A 17,221-nucleotide genomic window follows, 5' to 3' on the forward strand; every position below is an offset into this window, starting at 1 on the left:
AACTTGTGGTGAAATATGAAAAACAGATTAAAATAGAGTGACAATGTTTGAAGCCACATTGTCCAGCTGTGGAAGAATCGTATGCTAAAATTCTTTTTCATGATTTATCCACTTCTGTCTGCAATTACCGTGAAGTATTCTGCTGCATTTTTAAAGCTGATGCTTTGATAACTTCACGTGACATTTTGAACCATTATCAGAGCAGTTTATTTCTTGCTAGATTTGGACAGAGTTACTTGTTAAAGATTTTTTTGGTGTCTAAAAATGATATTTATGATTTGGTAGCTTTAGCTCAACAGTACAACCAACTTCACTAATACTCCCACTGCGGTTTCACTTCGGGTTTTTTTAAGCGTCGCATGCAAACATTTTCTGGTACTCAATTCTCGGTTCAGGTACAAGAAGTTACATCATCTTCCTTTGCAGTGAGCATAACTTCACACAGACACTGTAAAAGTGAGGAAGGGGAAGCAAGATGATGCTTAGCTGTAGTGTTAGCTGTACAAATCAGCTAGCACTACCGACCGACTTCTGCAGAAACACACAGAGAGATGTGGTGAAAGATACAAGGTTATTTCAGCTCCTTAAAGCGTTTCCCTACACTGTTTCTAGCAAACATAATTTGCTGGGTGGGTGGATGAAGACGACATGAAACTGTGTCCGTGGTGAAGCTTGTCCACATCTGACAGCAGGAACTTTGCTGATTTGTGTTATTGACTTGGCAACAATGAGCAATAGTGTTTGGAGGAAGTCATTGTGAGAATCTCAATACTTAGAAAACTCCTCTGACTTTCCATGGCGGGCTTCTTTTGGATGCCAATGGGTTTATGGTATTACATATACTACAGAAAGAAATACTGCCACCAAGTTATTTGAATTTGGATGAAATCAACAGCTTGACGGTTGAAACTTGTTCGTAAGGATTACTGTATGCGAAGAGCACTTCCTGCCATTCTTGAATAAGGAAATTTAACTGTCTCACTTCGGACAATTAATTTTTTCTCAGCATATACGTTCCAGCTTACATCTAAATTCTGTTTGTTTTCTCTCTTCAGAAAAGCAAAACATCCGTTCAACCATCCAACGATTGTCTGTAGCCGCTTATCTTAGGAATCTGGGGTAGCTTGGCAGAACCCACGCCTCCATCAGGAGAACAGGTGAACACCATGCAAAAAACAAAGACCTGACTGAACCAATGTGCCACCACGCAGCTCAAATAAGCAAATTAAATAAATAAAAAATAACCAGGATGTCGTTTTACTAACCTGTCAAAGTTTTCTATCAGATCAAAGGACACCAGTCCGTTCTTCTGGTTCCTGGTGACTATTTTCTCAAGGACAGTCCACTGTTTGTCTCTTGAGCCGAGAACAACCAGCAACTCGTTGGACGTCTCGTTAGATCTCAGATAAGCACCAAGGATTCTGAAAGAGACACGGAAGACAAAACCAGCTTAGCAACGAGACTAAGAAACGACAAAGACGACTTACTGTTCCTGCACTTTTGACCCACCTTGTTTTGCCCGAGGGAATCGAGGGATCACCAGGAGCCCCAACCTGGTGTGCTTTTCTTTCCTTCCTCCTTTTTCCCTCCTTTTTCTCATAGCTTGGCGGACACGGAAGCGTAATCGTGAGGGGTCTCCTAAGTGGCTGCGACTTAGGGTGGGTGAGGTGGAGCAGTGGGCTGGCTGACACCACCGACTCGTAGGCGTCGTTCCTGGACTTGACGGCCGCCAGAAGGACGGCGTCCACCGGCTGGACCTGAGACAGATGAGCAAACATCTGTTTGGCACGACTCGGACGGAGACGCTGAATGATATGAGGACACGTTTCTCCTGACGCTTTAATTGTGCCGACAGCAGGTTGTTAAATCAACGCGGAGCCGAGCAGGGTGGGAGCTGATGTTTCTTGACGCGAGATCAAGCAGCAAACTGCTGCAGCGACGTCAGTTCGGGAATGTTTGGACTCGCGTGTACATTGAAATGCGTCGTGCAGCTGTTCTTGTTCTCTTTCTGCACAGCAAACATCTGCGACAGCATATCTCTTGAACTGCAAGCTGCCCGTCTTTCTTCCTCCTCTCTACTCTGAATTTCAAAATGTTTCAACCATTTCAGAACAATCTGTTTATGTGTTAATGCACTCGGTCAGGCCTCCCACTCTACAAAAGAAGGTTTGGTGATCAGCTTATTCTCTCCATACCATTGTTTGGGCCATTACTGGAGCAGTGAAGGATCCTGGGAGGTAGTCCAGACAGATCCGAGGGTCCATGGGGATTTTTAGTGACAACCCCTTCCTGGGAACGTTGTACATTTCTCTTTTTGGACGTGAAACTACAGCAAATATGCCCAAGGAGTACACCTTCACCTCTGCAAAGCAACCCTGTGAAGTATATAAAACATGTATATATATATATATATAATTATTATTTTTATTGCATTAAGTAGTAAGATAAAGTAAAAAAAAGAAAAAAAAATTAAAAGTATACAAGTGTAGGGAAATTACAACATAATCACAATATATCACTGCAGTGGAAAGGCATCATATTTAGTTTGCATTTCATGAAATAATAGTATATTGATAAAGTTATCTATCAGTCAACTTGCACATGTCCATTTTGTGTATTTTGCAAGATAAATCTTTGTAAACAGTGGTTGGGGCTCTGTGAAGTAGCTGCCTTGCTGTAAATTAGCTGTAACTTTGCTAAATATAACTTTTTCTTTTGTTAAGCGGAGTTATGCTGGTTACCAAACGAAATAAAATCACGTGGAAGCTCCGAAGTGACATCTTAAGATGTCAGCAATCTTGGGCACACACACAGATCTTCAAAATATATACAAAAAAAAAATCACCCTCAGCAAAATACACTCAAATTAACTTAATGACAACAAAGATGAGAATTGCAAAGTGACAATAAAAAAAAGCCCTGAGATCTTAAATTATTTGTAGGCAGATCTGAAAAGGTGGACAAATACCTTTTTTTACAACTTGTACATTTTAGAAGTAGTCCCATCAAATACAAAGGAATGTGTGTAAAATTCTAACTTGGAATAAAGTGTTATAAATAAGTGTTTGAGTAGTCATTTCTGACTGAACCAAAATAGGAAAAGCCTTATCACATTTGATGTCAAACAATTGTTTTCTATTTAGTAGGAAGCTAAACAGGAAACTGTCTACGCCAGCAGGGAAAAAAAAAAAAAAGCAACACCTTTTGGCCTCCATGCACTTCCTCCGTCGTCGCCGGGGCGATGTAGCTGACTCTCTCCTCCTCGTCAACGACCTTCACCGCAACCTCTCTGTGGCCGCTGCGATGGCGCACGCAGAAGGGCACGGCCACGGTGACGGGGAAGCGGAAGCCGTCTCCGTCCCGAACTTTGACACGAATCACTCTGCTGACGAGCTCCTCGGAGCCGCCCGCCATCAGGCAGCTCAGGGTGTCGGCCGCCTCGCATGTCAGGGCTCCGGCAGGCGCCCTGACAAAACACGCGTCCGTCGCTTTGTCCGTCTCACCGGTGAGCCTGAGCGTCGTTTTCAGAACACACGAAAACAAAGATTTTGCAACACACCGCACAGATAAGAGCACTTTAAAGCTCTTAAGCGCAAGTTTCAATAAAGTATATGGGTGACTGCCTGCACTCATCTTCGATTCGAGCAACATTTTTTTGGGGGAGAACTATTTGGAGGGAGAGTGGTACACGTTCCCCCATATCAGCTTTTGCCAGACTCGGTCTGTCCGTCTGAACCAAATTCTCATGATGTGTTTGGCTTTTTTTTTTTTTTTTTTGTTGCACAAATGCAGCAACTGACCTGACAGTGAACTGTACAAAAACTATCTGGCTGTGTGGAGCCCAGGAGGTCAACATGCGGGGCTGTGTGATAACGCGCTGCTGCGTTTCTGTCTGAATCACTGAGCAGAAGAAATGAAGGAGAAAGCTCCCATTTATTTCTAGAAAAAAAAGCAAGCTGCATGTTTTTCTTTTTTTTTTCTTTTGAGAACAAGATGCTAAATGTTTCTGTCATCAGAATGTTCTTTTATTCTATAATCAGAATAATAATAATGGAATTTGAATTATTTTCCAATATAACTTTAGTTAAACTTATATAAAAGACAACCTATAAAAAAGTATCCACACCCTTTAACATTTTTTGCATTTTCACAAAACAAAGTTGGTATTTTATATAATTAGCTGTAGCAAAGTAGCGCACAGCTGTGGAACATGAACAAACTGTTGTTATTTTCTGTTCATTTTTTTTTTTACTAATTAAAAATAGGAAAAGTGTGTCGTATTTTGTGAAGTAAAATTTTACTTTAATTTTGCTAAATCAAATCTAAAGCCATTAACTGCCTTGAGAAGTCACATACTGTACTTTCTAACCACCTGTGGGTTTTTTAATCTCAGTACAATTCCATCTTTTTTTCTGCTTCAGAGGTTTCTTTTTTATTTTTTTAAAGAACATCAGAGAAACTAAAAGCATCACGAAGACCAAAGAACGCTGCAAACAGGCCAAGGAGAAGGTTGTGGAGACGTTTAAAGCAGGTTACCGTGACAAAATGTCACTGAATCAAATTAGGGCGCAGAAATACTTGAGGACAGAGCAGAAGTTCATCTTCTGAAAGGACAACAACCTTAAATATGCAGACAGACCCACAGCTGCATAAAACGCATAGTCATGTATCAGAATGGCCCAGTTGAAGAAGTTAGAATAAAAACACAGCGATGGTTGTGGCAGCCTACCATGTTGTAATCCATTTCTCTTCTGTTCTATCTTCTGTTTTATTCTCTCTGTCTTTCTCCTCTGCTTCCACTGAAGGAGCCTGATTGTAAAAATCCTTCTCTTGACCTCCGACGCTGGTTTTCTCTTCGTTCTCTTTCTCCGTGCTGCAGTTTGAACTGTTGAATCCAGAGTCCAGGGTGTTTTCTTCATTTTGAGCATCTTGAACTTCTTCTCTGAGCTCCAGATTATATTCAGATCGCTGCTTCATGACATCCTCCGTTTGATCTGGAACGTCCTCGTCTCTGGGTTCCTGAAAGGCGGCAGCCGACTCCTCGTGCGTGGATAACCGGAGCACTGCGGCGTCCAGCTTTGGAATGATTTTGGTCACTCTGTCCAGGAGGTCCTCCATGTCTTCCCCAACGCTCAAAATGCCATCGGATTCTGAACGGGATGTAGTTTTATACTCTGAAACATCTGAAATCAAATAAAAACCAGTTTGTAAACATGCAAACAGGTTCACGAGAGATTAACGTAGTGCCTTTATTGTCCCCTTTGTCATAGGCTGCGTCATATAGTGAATATAGAATTCACTATATCTGAAATGCCAGCTTAGCGTTTTGACAGAAAGATAAATTTATTGGAAGTGAGTCTGCATTTCTTCTCTCTTGTCTTACTCATGTCAACGTCGCAAAGGGTTTGGACCAGAAAATGACCAGTAGGGTTTATTTAGACAATTTTGAGACTAAATACTTTCACTGGCATCTTTCCAAAAGATGGGGGGGGGGGGAAAGTCTCAAAATAAATTCATCTTTTAATACAATAGTCCCAGTCACTAGTGCTGCCCAGTGACGGCCTGGCGACCTGTCCAGAGTGTCACCTCTCATGATCGCTGGAGTTTTTGTACCTTAATAAAATAAAAACAGCTTCAAGGGCGCAATCAATTGCTTAAAAATAAATATGTTTATGATATTTCAAGTTTTCTCATACAACAACCCACACACGGTACCTTTTGTAGAGGCAGCGTGATGTTCATCGCCCCCTTGTGGAAACTTTTCAAGTATGCCGACGCATTCGTGAATAACCTTCCTCCAATCTGTCAGTATCTCCGCATGAAACTCATTCAGCTCTTTCAGAACTTCCACAACCTTCTCCTTCTGCTCTCTGACGACACTTCTGTTCCCCCCCTTGTCCTCCTCCTTGATTTCTTCTGGCCTGCACTTCCCTTCTTCCCTGTTGCCAAATGCTAATCCACAGACCCTTTTTTCTTGAGAGCCCTTTTCCGAAGTGATGAGGAGACCGTCCCCGGTGTTTGTGCCGAGAGGACAGTTTGCTTCGTTGATCTGATGATTTCCAGGTTGGTCTGTATCCATGCTAAACTGGAAAATGACAAAGATGACAGACAGAAATGCTCTCAGGGAGCCCTTTTTTTCCGCTGTTGTTGTTGTTGTCTTCCCTTTCACTCTTCTTTCAATTCCCTTGACATGAATTCACATGGATATAAGCCCAGCTGTGTGTGGTTTTGGTGCCACCGGCAGTGAATGTTGGCGTGTCCCTTGTTGTCCCAGCGGGAGCCAAAAGCTGCATTCACACGGCTGACGGCAGTAAAAAATGTTGCTAAGGTGATACCCCACTCACCCCCCACCCAAAGGGCGGGCGGGACAGGGTTGGACAAAAAGAGAAGCCACACCGATGAAAAACTTTACGAGAGGAAAAACTTGTTTCTATTGTCATCTTCTGCTTTTCTGCTCCACAGTTTTACTGCATGAGTGAGCAGAAAGGAGATGCAACCTGGAGCTGCTCAGGAATTCGAACCCAATTTTAGGGGTATTTCTATCCTGAATAATCACAACGTTGCTAGTTTGCAAGGGATTCACGTGTGCTAAACGTGCCGTAAATTACATCTTTAGAAGGTTTCATTGGAATGCGAAGCCTTGAGCCGTCCTGTCACTGCGCCGGGCATCGTTTTCGAAGTTTCCTGAGGAGTTTTAGGAGTTTCTCTTGTGGGTACACATGCAGTACCTTGCAAATGTATGCAGAGCACTGGCATTATATGTGATAAACCAACCAACACAAGGCAGTGGTTATCTTTGACATGGAAAGAAAAGATACTCAGTTTTCCAAGTTTTCAATTCCAAACTCTGAGGCCTTCACAAAAGAGCTGGATCCACACCGAGATTGATTTTCTTGGATTTTATTTAGGGGTATTAGAATAACACAAATGCATTCCACACTTTGCATTTTGTAAGACGTTTTTTGAAAACCCTGTAGGATTATTTCGTCTTTGCTTTAACGCAGTGTGCTTCTTTATGCTCATCAAATAACACATTTCCAAATACAACACACCGAATCTGGTGGCTTCAAACAAATTAAGGAGTGTGAATATATATATATATATATATTTTTTGTAGAAATCACAAAAAAAAATTTGTATGCGAATAAATTCACGTACAAATTTATTCGCATAAATTTGTATGCGAATATCTCAGTGACTATAAAACTGTTTCTTCAGACCAAGTTTCACCTACATTTTTAAAAGCAGTTAAAGCATCCATTATGTACTAAAATTCCACTCTGATATGTAACAACGCAAGACATTTAAGTTCCCTCAAGGTTGGTGGTTTTGGAGTTCTGCATATCACAATATTAAATGAAAAATCTTCTTAATAAAAGCAAGTATAATAAAAAATGTTTTAACTTTTATGCCTCCTTCTTGGGTTGGCTTTGTTTCGATGCATGGTAGTGAACATTAGATATTGTTATGATTTGTTTCTATGTCCCACAGAACCTGCAGTACTCTGTCTCCATCATGTGGACAAGCAAAATAAGTGCAGTTCTTCACAGACCACTTATTCACAACACGATCCACACTGCATGGTCCTTTTACCCCAATTAAATCCTGATAAAACACCGCAGCATTTAGATTCACATAAGGTCATGTTGAAATGTGCTTCCCCTTTTGTTCTTTGTTTTCTGAGCATATGATTGGCTCAGCAAGATATCCTGGGAAACATCCTAAAAATATTCTCTCTGTGCATTAAATTTGTAAAATTTAGTTTTTAGATTTAACTAGGAACATTAAAAAAATGCTGAAAAGGGTAAAGACCCACTTTGGATTCAAAAGACAGGGTTTTTTTTTTCTTAGATCCTCTTCAGAAATTAAACAATTAACAAAAATGATAATGGTGTAGACATATTCATGGTATGCATGTCAGAAGAAACTAAAAATGTATTTATTTTTTGTTCTGCCGCTCACCAAAGTGTGATCCAGACTTCTAATTTCTCTGTAACTCTATCATGAAGTTTCTACCTGCTCACTTATAGCCATTTCCTGTTCTACTTGAATTATGAGACCTGAATTATGAGACCTGACTTCCTACAGAGTGGCTGCAGGAAGTCATGGATTATTGATTAACACGAGAACCCTCTGATCAGCCGAAAATGTAAAGCGTTTTTTTTCTCTTGATGGCAGATTTCTTTCCCCATGGAATAAATTAACAACAACAACAACAAATAAAGTAAATATCAGACTTTTCTTCATTTCAGATCGTAGGGTCTACATGGGAAGTAGCTGCGTTTTAATGATTTTTCATTGCTGTCCTGGGTGGAAATAAAACATAACGTGTCAGTAGGACGTGTTGCCGGCTGCATTCCTGCCTGTGCTGAATCCATAGCCTGCAGCATCGGGATCAGGCAGAGGCATGTCAGCATACCCAGAAAAACTTCACACATTCCTGTGCGCTCTGAACAACGACATCTCGCCATTCTCTCTAACAATGTCACGTCCTTATACTGGGTCATCTTAACTGCTGGTAAGTGTCACAATAAACACTGATGACTTTTTTTTTTTTTTTTTTTTGTAGAAGTTAAGGGGGGGATGGTTCCCTGATGGGCGTGGAGCTCATTTTACTCAATGACGGAAACAGCCGAGTGACTTGAACTCTGGGGTTGAAATTCAAAGCAGCGTTATTAGAAAAAGACTCGAGGGAAGTAAAGGTGTGCGGATAAAATGCCGGAAGTTTCTTTCTGTTCTTAAGTTGCAGGTAAGCTTTTCTTACCCAGCTGCACACACACACACACACACACACACACACACGTCCTCGAGTGGTACGTTTGTTCAAAAAGCGAATCAAGACCGGGCGGAATACACCACCTTTAGTACAAAAAAAAAGAAGAAAAAAAGAAAGAAAAAGAGAGATTAGTTTCTTACGTACGCGTTAGAGGAGAGGACGTAAGTAGTGACGTATGATATGGATTCTCGACCAGGCTGCGTTTAGCGGTTTTTTAAAATAGGTGACATTTACATTATATTTTCGGTGTAAGACCGTTCATCCCGAAGTGAAACCAGGGCTTAAGCAGCACCACACGTGGATTGCTCAATGAAAACACTCCCATAAAAAAAAAAAAAAACCTCAGCGTACCTCCACGGCTATTAATCTAATTAATAATCTATTTTACTTGAGTTTTAAGTAGCATGGCATATTAAGGGAACCGTTTGGAGAATGTCTTAAGGTTTCGGGGCGCCTGAGCTTGATGTGAAACACACCCGGGTAATATTACTCTCAAACAAGGAAGAAAACACAGGGTGGACTTTGTTCAAAGAGATGCACAGAAAGCAGTGGCATTGTACAGTTTTGTATTTGTGTGCATGCATGGACGTGCATACTGTGACTCACGCAGTGACTGAACCGTACAACAGTACCTGCAACTTTCTTTTGCGCAGTTGTGTTTCAAGTTACCAAAGTAAATGCAACATGCTATATTCCAATAGCATGATAAGAAAAAACTATCCAAACTAACTTGTTTTTAAAAAAGTAATCCCTTGTCCTTGTTAAATCATCAAGTATCTGTGATTAACCGCTTTATTTGAAAAGCTTGTTTCAGTTTCATTAGCCACATCCAGGCTTGAACTTTACTCCTCAAGTCAGTGGAATCAAGAAAGCAGTCGAACGAAAGCTGTTTGACTGCATGAAGTAGGCAAAAACAACCCAAAAAACCAAAAAAACCGCCAAAAAGGAACAAACCGGAAAAGGATAACAAAGGGGTTTTTTTTTTGTTTTTTTTTTAAGAAAAGACTCATGATACAAAACAAGAACAACTAAGCAAAAAAGAAAAAAACAAGAAGCGGTAAACCTGCGTAGAAGCAGCCGGCCGTACGCCGAAAGTTCATCAACTGCTCTTGTGGGACGTCACGAGAAATCCCAGAGCAATAGCACTGAAGGCCTCAGTTAAGGTCAAACTTTATTATTGGTATAACGTACCACATAAATCTCAGGTCAGTGCTTTTCTTAAATGCGTGCAAAACAAGAAAACATTTCAGAAAAACCAGTCTGACCATTGGTTTGGGGCCTTGAGCTGGGTCGTGCAGCAGGAACATGATGCAAAACACATCACCACCTTTTTTTTGTTGCTAAATATGTCTTCATACTCACGAGGCATGTGCAAACCTAGCTGATTGAGTTCTCTTTTTCTCCTTTTCTCTCTCTCTGAAGCTGATGTGTGGCTTTGATAACAAGGCAGTGTAGCTGTAGATTAAGACTCCTCTGCCTTCTCTTTATTAATGTCTGTGGTTTAGTATCTTCTTTGTGTAGCTGGCTCTCTACACCACTGCTACGGTACTAGGCTACCTCCAAAGACTTGACTCCAGCTTATTCTCACACAGCCACTTGCAGCTCTTGTTGCAGTCGCATCCATGTCGGGGGTGCGGGGGGCGTCCAGTTTTTTTATGATCTTAAAAAAATCTAATTTTGCTTTCGTAAGTAAGCTAACTGAAAGCAAGTTTCTGTTCACCGTTTGAGACATCCTTTTAGAGTAAATTCACGAGCGCCTGAAGAATGTTTCTTAAAAGCAGAAGTAGCGGTACAGGTCCGCTGTGAGTGGCAGCTTTGTAACCTAAAAGAGAAGTGGACATATTTTGAAGCTGATGTTTATGCATCTCCCTGTGAGTTTCAAGTGTGTGTGTGTGTGTGTGTGTGTGTGTGTAAGAAGCTAGATGGTCAGAGGTCACAGTTCTGCTGCAGAGTTTAACTGTGTATTTTTTTGTTTTGTTTTTTTTCACAGGGGTTAGCGTATCAGCAAAGAAGAAGAAAAACATGCCGGTTCATTCTGGTAAAGCTTAAGTTTTGATGTCAGCTGCTGTTTCATCAGAGCTATTGCTGTTTCCTGCTGCCGCCTCCAAAGGTATTGTAAATGTAGGTCTGTTTGCTAGTTGTACATTACTCTGACTTGGCTTTATTTGTCATTGTTGCATAGTACTAAACATGACTTGAAATTATCTGATAAAAACTGAGCAAAACAAAAACCAGAAACAAGTCGAACAGTTAACACTCTGCCCATGACCTACTGTTTTGTGATTGGACGCAGTGATGCGCCAAACTATTTCTTGTGACAACTGCCTCGAGTAAGACTAAAGTGTGAAACCAACTTTGAAATTGTCATTGTATTTTTTATTTTTTTTTACATAAAAGTTGCTTGTTTGCACAGAGCCCAACAGTTGAGATGCGAGAACCGAGGCATTTTTATTCTTTTTGTTTTGACTTGGCCTGCATGAGTTTTTTCACAGCATACCCTTGTGTAATGATACCAAGTTCCTTTTTATAACATGATTTTTGCCTTTATTTCAACAGCTTGCCAACCAGCCTGTAACCTGCCAGTTTTTAGTTTTAAAACAGTGTTGGCTTATTAGCAGCAACGGGGTAGCGTTTTCAGCGAGCAAGAAGTTTGTAACTTTGTCGTGCAGCCAAATTCGTTTGTGCGGGGGGGGGGGAAACATAGAAGTGCAATCTTTCTGCCAGTTTAGCAGCGACATGTCGGGGTAGTTCTGCGTTCTGCTCCTGGATCCGTACAGCCAGACAAAACTTTGGTCACTTTTCCTGTCATTCCGTTTTATATGACGGTACAAAGGTCAGTTTTAATGGTTTCCGTCACTTGTTAAAACCTCGGTGTGCCTTTATACCTCTCTCCAAGTATTGCTGAGTTCTCCCACTTGTCAATAGTGGTTTAAGACTAGTGCCAGTTTCACACTTAGAACTATTATATTGCATACAATTATTTCTTTAACTTGTAGTTAAACATACATGTTGGTTATTCAAAGTAAAATGTTTTAGAGTAACTGGAAAATCTGTTTATATTCTCTTGGTTGTTGAACAGAGAAAGCTATCCAAATAAAACGTGTATGGATTTTAATACATATTTATTCCATATAGTTTAGCTCCTTGATTAGGATATATAGAAAAAAAATATCGAGAAGACTAATCTTTTTTGAACTGTTGACTCGGTTAATGCAAAATTAAAATAGAAAAAAAAAAGAGTTAGTTTTTCTATTTTCTTCTGAAAGCAAAATGCTAGCTACCTCGCTGTAGTTTTCCAACGGGTTTAAACAAAATACAACACGTATATTAAGGGTGAAAGTTCAAAAGGATCAGATTCATTCATTCATTCATTGTGTTCTTGAAATTATCGATCTATCCTAAACGGCAGATCAAACATTAGTTCCACACTGGAAACATTTGGCAGACTTTTTTTCAAATATGCATTTTAAAACAAAAATGCACGCATCACAATCTGAATGTATTAAACGTGTTCCTTTTTTTTTTTTTACTTTCAATTTATTTATTGTAACCTAAAACTTTGAGATTAACCTGAGCTACATTCCTGCTATCGGTGGGCGAAATGCACAGAAGCCACAATCAAAACGGTTAACCTTGTTACGATCGTCAAGCAGAAAACCTCTTAGCTCTGGTCACCGACTGATTAAGCATGGCAAGAAATTGAACCGTTGGTTTGTCTCAGACTTTTTATGTTGGTTTACATTAGATACAATTTTGTTCACACAGAAAATACCTTTACAAGCCCCAGCATTGAATTTTACAGCTGCAGAACTTCTGTGCTCCATAAAACCTGATATGGTCATTTAGTGTGAAGTATATCCCCTTTGTGGTACCTTTTATTTTAATTACACATTAACAAGGCAAAAAAAAAAAAAAAAAAAATGTATCGCCTATCTGTTGATGTTGTCTTGTGTGTCTCCACAGTGTGAAGGTGGCCTCCTTGTTCTCCATGTCTTGCTAAAGCTTCAGACGTGGGATTAGAGCACCATGTTGGAGCCTCGAGAATCTCGATACAATATCGAGGAGTGGCTGATGACCCTTCGCTTGTCGCAGTACATCTCCTTCTTCCAGAAGGCTGGATATCGGGTTGTGGAAGACTGCAGAGGACTCACAGATGAGCGACTCCTGGAGCTCCAGGTGCTGCCGACCGGCCACCGTAAACGAATCCTCTGGAGTTTGGAGGCGCAAGGGTTGAAGCAAGAGGGTGGAGAAAGAGGTGAAAGCGAGCAGGATACTCGGGAGAGTGATGGGAATCAAAAGAAGCCACCGTTACTCCCGAGACACGTTTTCCGTAATTACCGAAGCACGGGGGTGTCCTGTCAACATAACCAACCGAAGGAGAACAGGGACTATAATGTGGAAGGGAGTCAGACTTTGCCTGCAGGTGCAGGACTAACACCAGATCCTGAGAACCAGCCCGGTCGCCGACATATTATTCCACCAGTACCTGCCCCACGAAACCCCCAGCTTACACAGACGTCTGTGTCCTCACGTCCCTGCTTTCCTACCTCCATGCTCTCGAGCAGCAGCAATGAATCGCTTCCCACCTCGGAAACGCCCTCCGATTTCGAGGCCTCTTCAGAAGAGCAGTGTCAGTGGAACTATGACTCTGTGCCCTCTGCAACCGATGCTCTCCGTCTAGTGCTAGCTGAAGACCAGGAGGATTTTTATGGTGAGATGGTGGAAAACTCAATCTACGAGGCACAACCAGCTGGCCCGCGACTTACCCGCTCCTACCGGTTAAGGCACCGGCCTGTTCCTGAAATCCCCAGCGAACCTGCTGCTGCGCTCCTGGACAGGTACTGCTTTTTAAGTTAAAAAGCGTAGCTGTAGAGTTAATAAAACTCGATTCTCCTTCTATAGACTCGCCGTAGCATTTGCACACACGTCGTGCTCATTAGACGAGTCATCTAGAACGTTTTTGCACTATACTCGGTGTGCGCATTTACACAGTGGGGGTTTAAGAAATTAATTGCAGCCGCAGCATTAGTTAGTTGAGAATCATCTGCTGCATTCCAGCAAATTATTACTACCAATGGCAGAACCTCAACGGCTCCACTAGGCAGCCCACCCACTGTAAAAATATGTTTAAAAATAAAATATGCACAAAAGCATGAGTCCGTTGCAACCAAGCTCAGAAAGCTTTGATTTTGGCAGAGTGTATGATTACTAGTCTGATGCATAAAAAGGTAAAGGTGCCAGGATTTTCCAAAGAGAAGTGCAGTGTTGACCTGTTACTGTAAAGTGCCATACGGTGGTTGAGAAAAACATAACCAGTAACGATGTAGAGTTAAAACGGCCCCACCCATCATTCTCATTAAGACAAGATGTCTGTTAAACTGTAGATTAGCTAGTAGGGATGATCAGTTTTCCTTATTTTATTGCCATCAGAAAAAAAGAAAAAAGAATTTGTGAACCCATGAGAACTCTGATAATCTCTATGCGATCTGTGCAAGCCACAAAAACATGCTTAAGATACAATTGAATACAATTACTTTATACTTTATAACAGCATAGTTGCAGCACCAAATCTCAAAACTTTATGATTATTAGATTAATGGGGGGCGGAGGGGAAGCGACTAACAAATAGTTTTTTTTTTTTAATCATCACTATGATAAATGCCACAAAACTTTAGTGAGATTTTTAGTTCTCATCTCCCGTCCCTACTGGCTCACCTGAAGGAGTAGCATGACCAAAATGACACTAACCAGCGAAGGATGCTTATGCTGCTCTCTAAAGATCAGATCAAGCAAAAAGATGTAATACTCTGGACAACTGAGACTTAAAATAAAATTATGTTAAATTTCATGTGGTTTTACTCCTTATTTTTGCTTTAGTCTGTAAATAAAAATGAAAAAGACGATATATAAAAAACCAAAATGTTATTTTAGCAGCAGTAGACGTAGCTGTTGCTTTCGTGTTTTTTTTTTTTTTTAAATATAAGATATTTTTTGTTTTGCATTTCTGCAAAACAAAATATCAAATATCTCAACACATTTCAAACCGTGATGTTTTTTTTTTTACCCAAGCTTATCATCCCATTAGAATCTGATACTGACCTTACCCACACAGTGGTTTGTGCCCAGTAATTCCAGCAAAGAACAGCACTGGGTTCAGAGTGAAACTGCAACTTTTCCTGTTGTTGATCCCTGAAAAGCAACAATCCTACTCCTTGTGAGCTCAGAGTTGCATCTCAAGCCTCTCAGTCTCATTTGGCATTTAAACCTCAAAGTTCATAGCCCTACAATATGTGAAAAGACTGACGTATGAAAGCTAATTTAGATATTGCAATAAAAAAAAACAACCTCTGCTGTTTAAGATAGAGGATTGTAGCATAGCTTAGTAGGCAAAGGCTGGTCAGGAGTATCGAGACAAACCACAGACCAGAAGTCTGAGAGCAAAACCAGAACAGCCGGACATTTTGAAGCAACTTGAGGATTCTGTTTGATCCGTTCCTTTAAAACAATCAAGTTCTTTACGATTTAAGAGATGGTCACTGCATAATCAGTCTTTCCTTTTCATTGATATGCACAGTTTTCTTCAATTACTAGACCACTGATGCATATGTTAATAAACAGAAACGAGGTTCTAGTTTTAGAATTGAGAAGATTTGTAAGAGAACTTCAGTGCTAACGTTGAAAAAAAACAAAAAAACATCACAGTTTGCATCTTGTGTGTGCGTGCGTGGGTGTGAATGCATATGCACATGTAAAAGAAATAAAATAAAATAAAACTATGCTTTTTTCTTTTTACAATTTTATAGTACAATGACAATCTCTTGCTGTCCTCTGCTAACAGACTGGCTTTTACAGCAAACGGTATATTTCTGCAGGGAACATGTTTGGACATCTCTTTACCAAAATCCGAGACAGTGTGCCAACAGAAATGCCTCAAATGAACTACAAGTCACGGTGCTTGAAATCAAAGCATCAGGGCTTCCTTTGTTTCTACAAGCCCAGGAATGACCACTGAGCAAAAAGTACCTTGGATGACGAAGCTACATTTTAATCAGACAAAGATAATCTGAGCAAACAGACAGTGCCTCTTAGGAGAAAATGGTAATATGTGAGAAAAGTTATATACCCAAAAACCTTATAACTTGTTGTGCCACCCCTGGCAGCAGCAAATGTATCGAGCATTTCTGAGACCAGACCGGGTTGTCTTTTATTTCTCTCTGAAAGAACTTTGTTCTAAAATTCGTTACAAAAATTGTATTAATCAGGCCACATTGAAGCGTTCTCCAGACTAAGCTGCTTGTTTGCAGGTGAAGTCGCACCATTTCAATCTAAATTAAGCCCAGACTTTGACTAGATTTAACCGTGTCTAAAAAAAAAAAAATAAAAAAAAAAAATTAAAAATAGCTGAAATCGGTGGGCGTTAAGTGCTTGTTGCTTGCCAATGTTGCCATTGCTTTCAGACGTACACCAACGGGGCACCGGAGGAGTACGATTACGTATCCCACAGAAACGAATGCCCTTCACTCTGCACTTTTATTTGGACCTTTTGAGTTGTGAAACTTTCCTCAGCTCTGAAGGTCTTTATGCTTACACGGCATTAACTATTTCTCCCACGTGCTCCACTGTTGGTTCTAATCCACTGATTCTGCTTCCTCCTCAGGAGCGCACAAACAACCAGCCCTGAACACCTAACCGGCTCAGAGCGTCCCACTGGTGCAAACGGCATACAGAAAGGTATGCGCACACTTTCGGCTACATCCCCTTTATCTCGGCTATGAATATTTCATACGGCAGCGGAGTCGGCGGTGCTGTTGTTTGCCCGAATGAAAGCTGGGGGCTGGGGGGGAGGTGGGAGAAGAGCCAAGGGTAGAGCGTGGGTGCGGCGGGGCTGTTCGAAGGCTGCGTCGCGGGAGAAGCCGACACCCCGGTTTCAAGCGCTCATCTCGCCGGGCATATGCTCTCTCATATCTCCTTCCTCGGGGAGACCTTGGTATATATTCCTGTCGCACCGCTCTCTCCAAAGTTTTCCTGAAGTTGTTTAACTTTGGTAGCGACAAGTAGGCTTGTAGTGTAGTGATTTTTATCCGGCTTGCTCAGCGATTCCCCCCCACCCCCCCACCAGCCGGGGGTATGTTGGGGGGAAAGACTGGACTCATACGAGCGGATAATGCTTTTCTTTCACAGGATCTTGGCGCAAAACAGCTTTAAACTTGTAAGCCTTCATAGGGTGTTATTTAACAATATTTGTCACTCTCCTGATTATTTCTCTGCCCTCTGACACAGATTTTATCTGTTGTATCTACTTTCTTGTTATTGGTAACTTTTACTCTAACTCTGTAGCCTCTTGGCAGGCCATGTTTTGCCAACTTCTGTCCGTGTGGAACAAAATAGGCAGTGAGGATAGACAGGGAGGCGAGACAGTGGGAGAGGGTTGGGAGAAACAAGGAC

The 17,221-nt window shown here is 41.1% G+C and overlaps 3 protein-coding genes across 7 annotated transcripts in view; 1 reads left to right on the top strand and 2 right to left on the bottom strand.

The window, feature by feature from the left end:
- dthd1 (death domain containing 1) overlaps positions 1-4,217 on the bottom strand; it is a 7,822-nt gene extending 3,605 nt beyond the window's left edge. Inside the window, exons 1-4 of the mRNA XM_016671098.1 lie at positions 3,202-4,217; positions 2,196-2,375; positions 1,510-1,757; positions 1,266-1,421 (exon numbers count right to left, since the gene is read on the bottom strand). Coding sequence (XP_016526584.1) covers positions 1,266-1,421; positions 1,510-1,757; positions 2,196-2,375; positions 3,202-3,651 — 1,034 coding nt within the window. The 5' untranslated portion in view covers positions 3,652-4,217. The remainder of the gene's footprint in view (positions 1-1,265; positions 1,422-1,509; positions 1,758-2,195; positions 2,376-3,201) is intronic.
- A 106-nt stretch (positions 4,218-4,323) lies between these two features.
- Positions 4,324-6,298, bottom strand: LOC107836151 (uncharacterized). The gene is made up of 2 exons (XM_016671099.1): positions 5,716-6,298; positions 4,324-5,183 (listed from the first exon to the last, which is right to left on the bottom strand). Exons 1-2 carry the CDS (start codon positions 6,077-6,079, stop codon positions 4,726-4,728), a joined length of 822 nt encoding a protein of 273 aa, XP_016526585.1. The 5' UTR covers positions 6,080-6,298; the 3' UTR covers positions 4,324-4,725.
- Positions 6,299-8,336: 2,038 nt separating this feature from the next.
- arap2 (ArfGAP with RhoGAP domain, ankyrin repeat and PH domain 2) overlaps positions 8,337-17,221 on the top strand; it is a 131,651-nt gene continuing 122,766 nt past the window's right edge. Inside the window, exons 1-4 of one of the 5 annotated variants that reach the window (XM_007551328.2) lie at positions 8,337-8,518; positions 10,767-10,886; positions 12,740-13,614; positions 16,434-16,507. In XM_007551328.2, the coding sequence (XP_007551390.1) occupies positions 12,803-13,614; positions 16,434-16,507 (886 nt within the window). In that variant the 5' untranslated portion in view covers positions 8,337-8,518; positions 10,767-10,886; positions 12,740-12,802. Of the gene's footprint in view, positions 8,519-8,610; positions 8,750-10,766; positions 10,898-12,739; positions 13,615-16,433; positions 16,508-17,221 lie in introns of those variants that run through there. The other 4 variants (XM_007551329.2, XM_007551327.2, XM_007551330.2 and 1 more) reach the window with 4 other exon arrangements.

The sequence above is a fragment of the Poecilia formosa genome, unplaced genomic scaffold (genome assembly GCF_000485575.1).
Source record: "Poecilia formosa unplaced genomic scaffold, Poecilia_formosa-5.1.2 Scaffold41, whole genome shotgun sequence".
Lineage (NCBI taxonomy): Eukaryota > Metazoa > Chordata > Actinopteri > Cyprinodontiformes > Poeciliidae > Poecilia > Poecilia formosa.

Coding starts and splice junctions, on each gene's coding strand:
- LOC107836151 (XM_016671099.1), bottom strand. CDS start 6,079: ATGGATACAGACCAACCTGGAAATCATCAGATCAACGAAGCAAACTGT. Junction 5,184..5,715: donor TCACGCTGCCTCTACAAAAG/GTACCGTGTGTG, acceptor ATTTGATTTCAG/ATGTTTCAGAGTATAAAACT.